The 14,045-nt window shown below is 30.7% G+C and overlaps 1 protein-coding gene across 2 annotated transcripts in view; it reads right to left on the minus strand.

Moving 5' to 3' along the window:
• The window catches only part of LOC115874539 (ets DNA-binding protein pokkuri), a 36,538-nt gene that overhangs the window by 6,502 nt on the left and 15,991 nt on the right, over positions 1 to 14,045 (minus strand). Inside the window, exons 1-2 of one of the 2 annotated variants that reach the window (XM_030889712.1) lie at positions 8,323 to 8,478; positions 954 to 1,189 (exon numbers count right to left, since the gene is read on the minus strand). In XM_030889712.1, coding sequence (XP_030745572.1) covers positions 954 to 1,189; positions 8,323 to 8,334 — 248 coding nt within the window. In that variant the 5' untranslated portion in view covers positions 8,335 to 8,478. Of the gene's footprint in view, positions 1 to 953; positions 1,190 to 8,322; positions 8,479 to 14,045 lie in introns of those variants that run through there. The other variant, XM_030889713.1, reaches the window with a different exon arrangement.

The following is a 14,045-nucleotide window of genomic DNA, read 5'->3' on the forward strand; positions in this document are numbered from 1 at the left end:
AACAGTTTTGATGTTGAAGGCATCAATTTAGTCGGTCAATTTTATTTTGCCGAGATAACTGTGGGATCCGTAACTCTCTCCTACTGTAAAACCCTCGTGCACGAAGCCTTTTTCTTATGGTTTCAACTGAAACGTTCACACTTGTAGCTGCCAGAAGTTGTCTTTGTAGCTCTGGATAAGAAACATTGGGATTTATTCTAGCAATATAGCACACAAGGCGGTCTTGTTGTTCAGTTGTGACTCTTTGACGGGTTTGTCTGGGCCTATCCTTGTGTGTTCCTAATTCCAAGTACCTTGCATATGTTTTCGATACAACACCCTGGGTAACGCCTACTATCTCTGCTACGTCTCTCTGGAACATTCCTTGTTCGGTGAGAGCAATAATTCTTCCCCTCTATACATTTGTTAATCCAACATAAGGAATTTTTTAATTTTTTTTGGTTTGAATGAAAATTACCGGACAATCGTGATTTTAGTACTGAACACAAAATTTAAAAGAAAATATCGCAGCAGTCGTTTATTCTTTATTATCATGTTTATTTACAAAACAAAAAGTACATTACAAAACAAAAAGCCTTATCTTAAAGTTGTATACCATTTTTTCCCATTGCAAGAAATTTAGTCAAAAATAAAGAGTAATTCCATATAAGTCTAGTTGTATGTATATTGACCTACTCTTTTTTTCATGTGAAAACTACATGAAACAGATTGTTAACGTCATTACGACATTTCGTAAATTACTACACTACTGCTACTTATATAATAATCATCGAAATATACTACCCCTAAAAATATTTGCACTTATTTAAGACTCGCCCTGTATATTAGCCACGACAAAGCGTTAAATAAAAACCTGAGTTTAATTTTGATCCACATCGAAACAAAAAAAAACAACTTTAATTATTTTGAGGTCACCGAAACAGCATTGAAACAACAAAATAATCAAAACCTACCTTAAAAATGTGGCTACGTCTTCCCTGCTCCATACTCGCGGATCTGTAGCAAGACTTCCCGGCAACTGGCTCTTGTAGTCCCACAGGGGGGATGAGGGATGGCTGCCCACCGAGGGGAAGTTGAGGGGATACCTCCATAACAGGTCCGGACTGAAAGGGAGGGGTAAGGGAAGCGACCCCGACGTGGTCGTGGGTATGGGGGGTAGTGGACCAGGCACCAATTTCATTTTTCTCTTCTGAAAATAAAAGAAAAAAAAGATTTAAAATCAGTATTTAAAGGTTTAAGTTATGTCAGAATATGTGGTTAGTAGGGGTTATATTTTTTATATTCTAGTGTGCGGTTTATATTCTTGTAGCTGTTTATATACAGGGTGGTCCGAACTGTATTCCGGAAACTTCGGCAGCATAATCTGTGGATGAAAATTAGTAAAAAAGTTCGTATAAATGTATGTCCTAAAATGCTTAGTTTCGAAGATGCAGGGTGTAGAAGTTTCATTTTTATTTCGATTTTTTTCAAATTTTTATGCTGCCAAAGTTTCCGGAATACAGTTCGGACCACCCTGTATATCCTTCTAGTTTTTTATATTCTATATAATAATTAAATAATAATATTTTTATATTCTATATTACACACACCGGAAAAGTCTAGGGATATTACAATTTTATCCAGCCATCGTCAGTAATTTTATTATTTGCATTTCTGATATAATAAAATTAAAATAAACAAACAGTTTACAGGACGTATTGGAAATAAAAATACGAAATTTACCGAATTTTTCAAATTTACCTTGATTTTTATTGAACTCAAAAAAATACACACATTTTTTTTTATTCTAAACTGTGAATTAAAAAAAAAGATAAAACCATTTTTACTTAATAAAGGGTATAGCCTCCTCTACTGTTCATTACAGCCCTACATCGTCTCTCCATGCTTCTGATCAGGTTGTCGATCTCTTCTTGAGGCACAGCCTGCCACGCTGCATTCACGGCCCGAACCAGATCCCTACGAGTTTCACGAGGCATACTCATTCTCAAAATTCTTCTTTGGACCGCGTCCCATACGTGCTCGATGGGGTTGAGGTCAGGAGATTGTGCCGGCCAGGGTAAGATGCTTAATTGATGAGCACTCCATACCCTAAGACTTCTCGAATCCGAATGAATTCCAAAGCGTGACTCATCCGTGAAGAGAACATTGGCCCATTGTTCATTCGACCACTGAACATGATCTTGAGCCCACAAATATCGTACCTCTCGATTTCCTCTCGTTAAGGGTTGAGCTCTCCAGGGGCGTCTGCTTCTTAAGTTGACCTCTCTTAATCTATTGCGAACAGTGTCAGGACTAACGGTTACATTATGTGTTTCCTGGAGAATTAAACTAAGCTCTGGTGCTGTAAGAGCGAGGGGTGTCTCACTCGGGTAAAAAATGTACACGTACTGCCAAAATATCCTTCTACTACTAAGCGACTGCCAATGACTATGAAGAAGACTGCCTATGACTGCCATGTAATTATTATAGGTGACTGCCATAAGACTGCCAATGACTGCCAGCGACTGCCAAGAAAATGTACAGGTAATTCCAATAGTGAGACACCCCTCGTGTAAGAGTCAGTCGGCGTCGAGCATTTAATTGTAAAAAATTATCTTGCCGAGGGATAGTAATGCGATGTCGCCCTGTGTGCCTTTCAGCAACATCACCACTTTCACGGTAGCGTGCACTTAATCGCGATATTACACTTTGCGTTGTGTTTAATGCTCTAGCTACGTCGATTTGGCGCATTCCAGCTTCGAGCGGTCATGGCCCTTAGCATTTCGTCTCTGTTAAGATGTCTACGCTCCATAATGTCGTTTAATACTAAACAGAGTTATTTGAATGAATTCTGGCCAGTTACAAATAAAAACATAGCCAGTACAGGTTAAATTGGAACAATTGATGCTAGGTGTTTTTTATACATTTGACAAAAAATGCACAAACACTTCTGCAAATATCCCAAATTTCGAAATAACTAGTTTGACTACTTCGTTTCAATCGAAGTAGAAAGAATCGGCCAAAAAAAAAAGAAACTTTAATAAAATGATATCCCTAGATTTTTCCGGTGTGTGTATATTAGTATTGAAGAAATCGCAGGGGATACAGATATATTTCTCTATGTAACTCTGGATATATATACAGTATGTCCCCGGATTGTCTTTGCAAGAGGAAAACCTTTTTTATTATTGACATTTTGAAAAATTGCATTCTTCATAAAAAAATTCCTTGTTCTAAAATGGTTAATCCCGTTTATACTTGCTCCAAAGTTCCATACAAAATTCGAATTTAGATATATTTCTAGATTATAAATTTTACCTTTAATACATTTTTTATGTTCAATGCGGAGTTATAATCTTGTTAAAAATTGCTTTTCCATAAACCAATAAATTGTGCACGAGTCTTGATTTCTGCTGTAGCAGGATTAGGTCGAATTATTTATCAAATATGATATGTATCAGATACAATTAAAGAAGCACGTAGATGATAATAAGAGTTAATAAGTCAAATAAATATAAAATCGCTCATTAGATTATATAAGTAAAAGTTTTAACACAATTTAATATATTTATGCTAGGTTGAGTCTTAAATAAGTGCATTTTTTTTTATTTTGACCCCAGAAACACGATTATGAGTTGTTTTCGCGTATTGGGAATTTCGCGAATTGATTTTTTTTTTAGTTTTGAGTTAAAAACATAATTTCTGGGTAATATGGTAGGTAGTAGATTAAATTTACAATAAAAAAAAACAGAAAAGATCCAGTGGTTCCCATAATTTAAGAAAAAAATCACTTTTTTTGGAAATTTTCAAAGTAACATTACTCGGTTATTTTGAACTTATTTGAAAAATGGCAAAGAGAAAATATGTTTCCTTTATCCATATATACCAGCTCTGAAAATATTTGCACTTATTTAAGACTCACCCTGTATAATAAACGATTAAAATACAATACAAAACCACTTTCTCTTTATATACTTTTAAACCGGGTTGATTTTTTCATTTTTAAACAAACGTTAATAGTTATTTTTATACAAGACGATAAAATGGTATTTTATCTCTAGTGAATTAATTTCGGGAGACGATTCAGTCAGTTTTGAGCCAATATTTTTTAATTCTCTTTCGTATCGATTGCTGATTGAATTTGAGCCAGAAATGGCTCAAAACGAAATAAGTAAATTACCAACAGATATTCAGGCTGAGGCGACAAACGCCATATCCAAACTACTTCCATTTAAATCCCGAATAACTTTTGAAAAGGAATACAAACATTTTCAAAAATGGAAGCAATTAAAGAACATACGAGAAGAAATAAAGTTTTTAACCGGTCCTCGCTGTTAAAGTATCATTTAATCTACCTTTGCGGTTAAAGTACATTTTATCTACTATTTTTGATAGATATAAGGCAATTTTAACAGTTTGCTACAACCAAAAACTTTTACCTTTTGCTTTTTACCTTACCAAAACATACTAACGTACCTAATAACGTTAAAAAAGATTTGACATTTTGTTTAAATATATCGATAAACGATCGTTCCATTTAAGTTACGTGTGTTCTACTGTCGGCGGTACGTTTTTAGTTAATTGGTACGACGTAAGAACGATAATCTAATGTAGGAAACAGTCGTAGTCGGCACGATGGCACGTAGAAATTGACCGATTAGTCGAAAGTTATCATCAATTGTCGCTAAATGCCGGCACACACACAATTAAGCCAGTTTAACTTAATGACGTTCCGTCCGAATTCCACACATTCGTATTTTCCGTCCTAATTAGTAAATTTAATCGTTTTATAAGTTTTATTTTTCTAAGAGATGCCTCACTATGTATATTTTGTGAAAATTCTAAAATAAAATTTAAAAAACGAAATATTTTGATATCCCAGAAGGTCTAACTTGTATTATAATTAATTATCCCAGCTAAAAAACTTTTTAGATGAGTTCAACTATACGGTAGCGAGCATAGATTTAATCACCGGTTTTGCTAGTGGGCTCATAATTGGGGCTATTTCGGTTATAACGAAATATTTTAAAGGTAGATAATTATAAATTTAGAAGTTGTTTATAAAACATTTAATCACTAGTGGATTAAAAAAAGTATACCATTATTATTGCAAATTTTATTTTATCCTCTCATAGTATACGTTAACAGCGTCTTTGTGTCACCTCCTAAGCACGCTCACGCGAACGCAATTATACAGAATACACACCGGTTGTAACCTTTTCCTTCCATTGTTAATTATGGTCGTCGTTGTCGGTTAATGTTCAAAAGGAAACGGCGAAACCATCGAGGAAAAAAATCGCCGGCAAGTATAATCGCGAACACATAATGGAACTGACGTTCGCGGAAGTAAACGAAGGTTAAGTCTGTTTCGAAACGTATTTACACAACTGGCAACGATCGATTGTTTTCCGGCATAGGCTTAAATAGCTATAATATACCTACACTAGTCGTAGAGAGAGATATATTATTATTAGATTACTGAGAATTACAAATGGGACATCGCAGTGTTCATTTTCTTCCTGTAGCATCAGAGATACGATTCTAAATCATTTTTTTTTCGAAAAAATTTCGAGATTTTTTTAAATATCGATATTTCCATATATCGATATTTTCGAAACTATCGATATTTATTGTTTGTTCTTATTTTACACTTTCAAGAAATTTTTGTCCTCTAGCATCAGAGGTACGATTCCAAATCATTTTTAGATTTTTTTGAGAAAATATCGATATTTTCAAAACTATCGATATTTTTTGAACATCCCTATTTTAGATATCTACGAGTTTTTCTTCCTCTAGCATCAGAGATATGATTCTAAACCAGTTTTAATTTTTTTCGAAAAAATATCGGTATTTTATAAATATCCATATTTCCATATATCGATATTTTCAGAACTATCGATATTTTTTGAACGTTCCTATTTTAGACTTCCACGAATTTTTCGTCCTCTAGCATCAGAGATACGATTCTAAATCATTTTTAGATTTTTTTTGAAAAAATATCAATATTTTCAAAGCTAGATATTTTTTTAACGTCCCTACTTTAGATTTCCACGATTTCAGTTTTAGTTTTTTTTCGAAAAAATATCAATGTCTTTTAAATATCGATATTTTCATACATCGATATTTTCTAAATATCGATATTTCGATATATTGATATTTTCAAAACTGTCGATATTTTTTGAACGTCCCTATTTTAGACATCCACGAATTTTTCTTCCACTTGCATCAGAGATATGATTCCAAATCGTTTTTGGAGTTTTTCGAAAAAATATCGATATTTCCATATATCGATATTTTTTTAACGTCCCTATTTTAGACATCTACGAATTTTTCTTCCACTAGCATCAGATATATGATTCCAAGACGTTTTTAATTTTTTTCGAAAAAATATCGATATTTCCTTATATCGATATCGATATTTCCATATATCGATATTTTTGAACGTCCCTATTTTAGACATCTAGATAGACTAGCATCAGAGATATGATTCCAAATCGGTTTTAGATTTTTTCGAAAAAATATCGATATTTCCATATATCGATATTTTCAAAACTATGATATTTTTTAAACATCCCTATTTTAGACATCCACGATTTTTTATTCATCTAGCATCAAAGATATGACTCTATTTTTTTTTTAAATTCTTTCAAAAAAATATCGATATCTTTTAAATATCGATAGATAATATCATTTCAGGTTACCGATGGAGTCTCTTAAGCTGCTTTAAGTTGTTTTCCACTTGGGAAACAGTTTTAATGCTGCTGGACTATCAGATAAGATGGCAATTTCTTTTTTCCGATAGTTCTTACTATTGATAATCATTAGTTCGAAGTATTTAGTAGTGTTACTGAAAAACGAGACTATATTAATCAGTTCATGGCAATTTTTTGTATAAAACCAGACATTATTTAAACGAATTTCAGTGTCAAGGTGAAATTTCTAAACCGGACGAAGCCGCTTTGTACAAAAACAACAAGAATCGTTTACGAAATGTATTACTAGGATTCGATTATGCAAACACAATAAATTTTAATTGCAAAATTCTAACGCGGAATCGAATTATAGCTAGCGAACGTATTACGTGGAGTAACGCGGAATTGATAGCGAAAAACCAACCGTTTTATGGTTTGAAATTGAAATGAATTTTTGAGAAACGGTGGAACCTTGTTACCATACCCCAGACTGGTTTTCTTATGTGGTTTTACAGTAAAATCTAATAAAATAAGTATGATGATGGGTTTTTCATACCATTTTGGGTGACGTGAAGTTAATATACTACAATATAATATCATTTATACACTGTCCGTAAAAGAAATTCCCGACAAATAGGTAAAAAGAAAATGTGGTAAAAGAGAAAAAAAAATTAAATATTTGTTCCCCGTTTCATGCAATTTTTTTGGCACACACGGTACATTATCTAAACATCGATGACGTGCGTATATTTCGTATGTCATTTTGTACAAATAGCAGTTGTTTTTTTTGCCGAAAAAACATATTTAAGTAACTAAATTTATTCAGAAACAAATAAATTACGACAATAAAGACAAAACACTAATTGGCCAATTCCAACTATAATTGGCAGAAAAATAAAAGTCACAAAAAACAGTAAATTGTAGTTTATACAGGGTGTCATTGAAATGGTGTAAAAAAAATCTTGGCTCTGGGCGATGTGCAACAAGAGTATCTTTTTTGTAGGAAAAAATATGTAGTTTTCAAAAAATGAACCCACGTTGCAAAAAAAATAACCTCAAAAAAGTTATTCACAAAACAACCCCCTACCATTGCAAAAACTACCCTTTCCGCTTTTCCAAATAATTTTTCAGTATCACCATTTGATTTAGGGTCAAAATTTATGACAGAGCATTTTTTTTCGAAATTTTATCTCGTTTTTTAAACCTACAATTTCAAAACAACCGTTTCTTAAATTCGCCCTTTCAGTGCCCCTAACTCCCTTAATATGCATTTTCCGTCCTATACTTATAGGAACTTTTTTTACTAATTTTAGGAGCACTATCACCCCCCGATTTTTTTACACCATTTCAATGACACCCTGTATAATACAGCCTCGTAAGAATATTATTAACAATTTTTATTTGCGATTATTCAACAATATTACTCAATAAATTAATGTTTAACTTTAGATTAAAACGCTATAAAACATTTATACCCCTGGAATAATTTAATAGTAATAATAAAAATTGTTAAATAATACTAAAAGATAACTTTTATAAAGTAACATTGGAAATTTTGTCCAGTTGGCCAAAAATATCTCAAAAATCCAAAATAAAACTTGAAAAAACGTAAACAAAATTGGTTTTTATCAAAGACAGGTTATTAGGTTACCTTATGCAACATAAAAAATCAGTTTGGGTGCAGATGTATTTATAAATCCTGGTTTCAAAAACACAAAACTAATTTTGTTAAACAAAGTTCGTCACTTCACTGTTTTAAAAGAGATAAATTCACAAAAATAAACTTTTAAATTCACTTTTAATTCACACACAGAGTTCTAAAACGTTCAAACAAAGCACCTAAACTAAAAAATAAAGTGGTTTAAAATAAAATTCATCTATATTGAAGATAGGGTTAAACCAATACGGAACTAAATTTTATGATAACCAAAAATTTAATCTAGATAAGATAAAAATAACTACGATATAATTTTATATATGTGGCAAAATTGTTGAAATAATAATTATTATCTGATAGCCACAGTTTTTAAACTTCAAGTGGGTACAAATATCTATACAGAAAATCATACCAAAAATGATATTTAGTATTAAACTCCCTTTTTAAGTACGTACAGGGTGACCCAAAAAAAAAAGGCTTCCGAAAAAGGTCTCTATTAGGTTTTTGGTTTGTTATTTTAATTTCAATTTTTTTTATTATTTCAATATTTTTTTATTAAAATTATTTGAATCTTTCAAAGATCATATTTTATTTTTATTAAGCAGAACGTCAATATCTAAAAGTTATATTTCCGCGTTTGCTATATTTTTTGCAACAAAATTGTTTTTTTACTTATACTAAATATGAATGTTACTTGTTACTTTGTTTTTGTTATTTTCTTTTTGGTATATAGTATATGTAGTGCATTTTTATTAAGTGTTTCTTTAGATTAAATTTCTCATTCTGACAGTCAATCCCGGGATCCCGGGATCCCGGGATTGTACCTAGGTTCTTATCCCAGGATTTAAAAAACGGGATTCCAAAAATTGGAAACTCTAATAGCCACCGAATTCGTTTGATAGGCTATGAAATACTAACTTTATAGCATACGATCGAAAAAAAAAACCGGCGTCAACGTTAGCCTGGAAATTACGATCGTCACTTCCAAGCGTACTTGACGCCCTTTTTTCAACCATACGGTATTTTTTTAAAGAAAGTGATTAAAGTTTGAATCATTGAATCGTTTACTTAATTTTTGGGTATGATTTTATTAATCCCACAAATGATAGCATTTTTTTTAAATAACATATACTTTATAAAAATATAAAAAAATATTTCGATTATCACGATTGACTCCCATCAAATTACATCTAATCTTTGTTATTTTATTACTTTTGCGTGTAAGTACGTGGAAATATACAAAAATGATGACGATATCAGTTATATCTCTAATTTAAGGTACGTAAACTTTATTATTTGCAGGAAAAACACACTTTTTGATATATTATGTAGTGTCAAAAATAAACTCCTGTTTGTAGAAGAATTAATAGTAGGCCTCAAACAATCTATTTTCTCAAAATTGTCTGTTAAAAATAGATGAACATTGTTTTATACAGGGTTCTTCACCACATACGACACGAAGTATTGTAGCTAAACGACTAGATTTTTACAAATTGTAAGTTTTGGATTCGTTGAAGGACTATTAGAGCTACAATTTAAAAATATTTTTACAAAATACAGAGTGTCCCAAATAAATAAAAATATCAAAGTTGTATTTTTTTAAATGGAACACCCTATATATTATTACATTTTTAGTTTCTACGCTTAAAATAAAGGTAAATTTGATTAAGGTTTATTACACTTAAACCTTACCGTTTTTGAAATATTTTCAATTTTGTGAAATTGCAGTATAAATTTTAAGGCTTCATTTCTCCGAGGGGTATCAAAGTTTTATTACTAAATATTTACTGAAGTATATTTATTGATCAGTTATTGTGTTGCAATAATAAAACTTTACTACCTTATACAGAGTGTCTAAAAATTAATTTTAAATGATTACTAGCTTTAAACGGCAATAATTTGTTTAATTTAATGAACACTTGTATATTTTATGAGAATAGATGCACAATTTAATTGTCTATTAAATTGTATTATACCATTTTTTACCTATCTCTTCAAGTTTCCGTAGAAAATGCATTTTCTTGTAATTTAGAACTCATTTATCAACATACCCATGGAATACTGACATTTTGGATTATTTTTAAAGATGTACCAAATTTTTAAAGAGTACAGATACTAATATTGTCGATATAGTTCGTTTATTTCATTAAAAAAAACTGTTTAAATATTTGTTAAAGAGGACCAATTAATATGATTCCAGTATTCAGACTACATTAATTGACTGTTTCCGTTGATTAATAATACTTGCTCCAAATACTAAAAAGCTGAATTATGTATGTGTATTAGACAGTGTGGTAAAAAGTAACACCTTAAAAATGATATTTAATTTTTCGACAAATGCCTATTTATAACAACAGAGACGTTCATTTTCATAACTTATTATTATATTGATTTTTGATTTGAATCCACATTTATTTAGAATAATTTATTAACGAACACAATTAATTATGTAGTTAATTAGTATTTGGGCGGAAATACTGGTGGTATATTTAATTAATGGTATACTCTTTTATAAAGATTTAAATAGTTTCTTTTTTGCATATAAATTAGTAATATTATCGTTTTACTAAAAACGATAATATTACTAGCCTGTACATTTTGTACATTTGTTGTTTTAAAAACAATCTAAAATGTCAATATTCCATGGGTATATTGATAAATGAGGTCTAAATTATAAGAAAATGCATTTTCTACGAAAACTTGAAGGAATAGGTAAGAAGTGGTATAATACAATTTGATAGACAATTAAATTGTGCATCTGATTCTCATAAAATATACAGGGTGTTCTATTTAATGTAAATAAGTTATTGCCGTTTAAAGCTAGTAATTATTTAAAATAAAATTTTAGACACTCTGTATAAGGTAGTATAATTTTTATTATTGCAACACAATAACTGATCGATAAATAAACTTCAGTAAATATTTAGTATTAAAAACTTCGATATCCTCGGAGAAATGAAGCTTTAAAATTTATACTGCACTTTCGCAAAATTGAAAATATTTCAAAAACGGTAAGGTTTAAGTGTAATAAACCTTAATCAGATTTACCTTTATTTTAATCGTAGAAACTAAAAATGCAATAATATACAGGGTGTTCCATTTAAAAAAATACAACTTTGATGTTTTTTATTTATTTGGGACACTCTGTATCTTGTAAAAATATTTTTAAATTGTAGCTCTAATAGTCCTTCAACAAACTCAAAACTTACAATTTGTAAAAATCTAATCGTTTAGCTACAATACTCCGTGTCGTATGTGGTGAACAACCCTGTATATAGGTATTCTATATTAAATCATACAGGGTGTTGGTATAGGTCAAAATTTTAATGGTTTCGCAGCTGCTGGTAACTAAGATCTACAGAAGCTGTTCAAAGATTAAATCTCTACATATTTAAATATGTCATCTATTTATGAACTATATACATACCTTCCTCGAACTAACGTTTTTTATTATTATTATTATTCTGAAAATTCCAACCTAGTGCTATAAAAATGTTCAAAACTGTGCCAGTACAGTTAAACTATAAATTCATATGACACGACCCCAACATAAACAATGAGGCTTATGTAAACAAATTAAGCGATAGGATACACATAATATCGTCTTGAATATATAACTGTCTAATTAGTTATATAAGGTCTAACGAGTGATTAGTTAAAGGACATGTGTTATCTTTTAAAATCTATTACTTTCTTGGTAACTGACATGTGGTAAAGATAAAATTTTAAAAATAAATATTTTAATGCAATCCTATATTTTAATATATAACAGTGATGTTGCAATAATTCGAGTGGTCAGACTTAAAATGGATCAAGTCCAATTTCCTACTATTGAATACCGATGAACCAATTTAGATCTAAAATTTCAAATATTTTCAAAGATAAACTGGTTCAAGTCCAAAAAAGTATAAACAAACAGTCTTAAAAATGACCACAGTTGTATTTTGAGTTACTTTAGTTTGCAATTATACAATTTAAAATATAATAAAGCATTGTGTCAAGTTTTCTTCTCCAGCTGGTTTTATTTTAATTAAGCAACATTAAAAAACTTTAACTCTCATTTTCTCCATAATTACCTTCTAGGACTTGATCCAGTTCACTTCTGAACCACTCAATTGTCTACATAGTTGGTCAAAAAATGCCTACAGAGAAGGTGAACAAATTAGGCAAAGAAAATAGAGTCCTCCTACTCAGGCTGCCAGTCCACTCAGAGATAGAAGGCAATAGAACAGTCAACGATCTAGCTAGAAAAGGAGCGGACACTCCACTGACTGGACCAGAACCGTCCCGGTATCCAACTAGAAACCAACTTAAAGCAGAACACAAGAATTTGAAATATTCCAGATGTAGCCTGGAATGCGAATCTTCCAACGGTCTAAGACACTCGAAGAAATTTCTCAGGACTTACGACCGAGAAAAATCAAAGATTTTCCTTGATTTAAGTAAAGATAATCTTGAGATTGTTACGTGGTTTACGTAGGACACTACGTATCTCCACTGAAACTGGATACTATTTTTGTTATAGTAACTATGTTATTTAACTTGGAGCTTGTGATAAAAATTTGCAAAGGTTTCTTAAAAACCACGGTAAAATGCAAGAAGATGATGATGGTATTCCTGCAGGAATTTTTGCAGACGCTCAAGAAGCAACTATGTGCCCATTTGCTCACTAAAGTGTAGAAGTCTACAGAATATTACATTATTATTTTATTTATGCCAATAGAGTGGTATAAAATGGGAATAAAGATATTTTGTTCCACTGGTATCCATTGGGTAAAATATAACTTTAAACGCTTCACGTCAGTGGATAAAGCACTCATTATTGTATGATTGTGAATAAAAAATATTTTATCGCACTTTGAAAATATGTATAAAGGAACTAATATTCAAAACACGCGTTAAAATTGATCAATTTATCGATAATGAATATGGCATAAAATAACACAATAGCTGATGTATGTATAAAACCACTGAATCGGAGACTAGAGATGTGTAAAATATATCGATATTTTTTTTTTAATTACTATATTAAATAAACTTCTTACTTCTTAATTGAGATAATTTTTTTGTTTAATAAAAAAATAATAAAAATAGTAGTAATACAACACTGACAAAAAAGATAGACTTGAACTAAAACATCGTTCTTGAAAAAAAATTAGTGGCAAGAGAAATTATTTTAGCGTAAAAGAAAATATTTTGCCTGAAGAAAAACTCTCTTAACTCAAGAAAACTGGTTCTCTTGAAAAATTCGAAAATTTCTCTTGAATCTATTTTCATTCAACCAAGTGCAAGTTACTTTGTTTTAAGATAATAAGAAAAATACGCTAGGAAGTACTTCATTCGAGAAACATGGTCATTTTTCAACAACACGCAAAGACGATGATGAAGGACGGTATATACAATCAGTCGGCAGTCCGATCCGTATTTGTCATTTTTTATGGACGAATTTTAGGACATATGGATTCTTTAAAGGAGTTTCTGAAAAAATGGAAATTAGAGCATTTATTTGCTATATTTGAAGGTAAGAAACATTTACCTAATGCACCTGTTTAGATAATGCATGTGTGACTATAGATAGAATAAGAATATAGGTATCGATTTTTTTATGCAAATAATTACCAAAATTTTAGAATTTCAAGTCGTCGCGTCGTATTAAAAAATTCAAAATGTGACCAAAACTTATAATTTTAATAATTTATTTGCTTTACTTTGATTAA

This window comes from Sitophilus oryzae, unplaced genomic scaffold (genome assembly GCF_002938485.1).
Source record: "Sitophilus oryzae breed Bouriz unplaced genomic scaffold, Soryzae_2.0 scaffold_1297_pilon_pilon, whole genome shotgun sequence".
Taxonomy (NCBI): Eukaryota; Metazoa; Arthropoda; class Insecta; order Coleoptera; family Curculionidae; genus Sitophilus; species Sitophilus oryzae.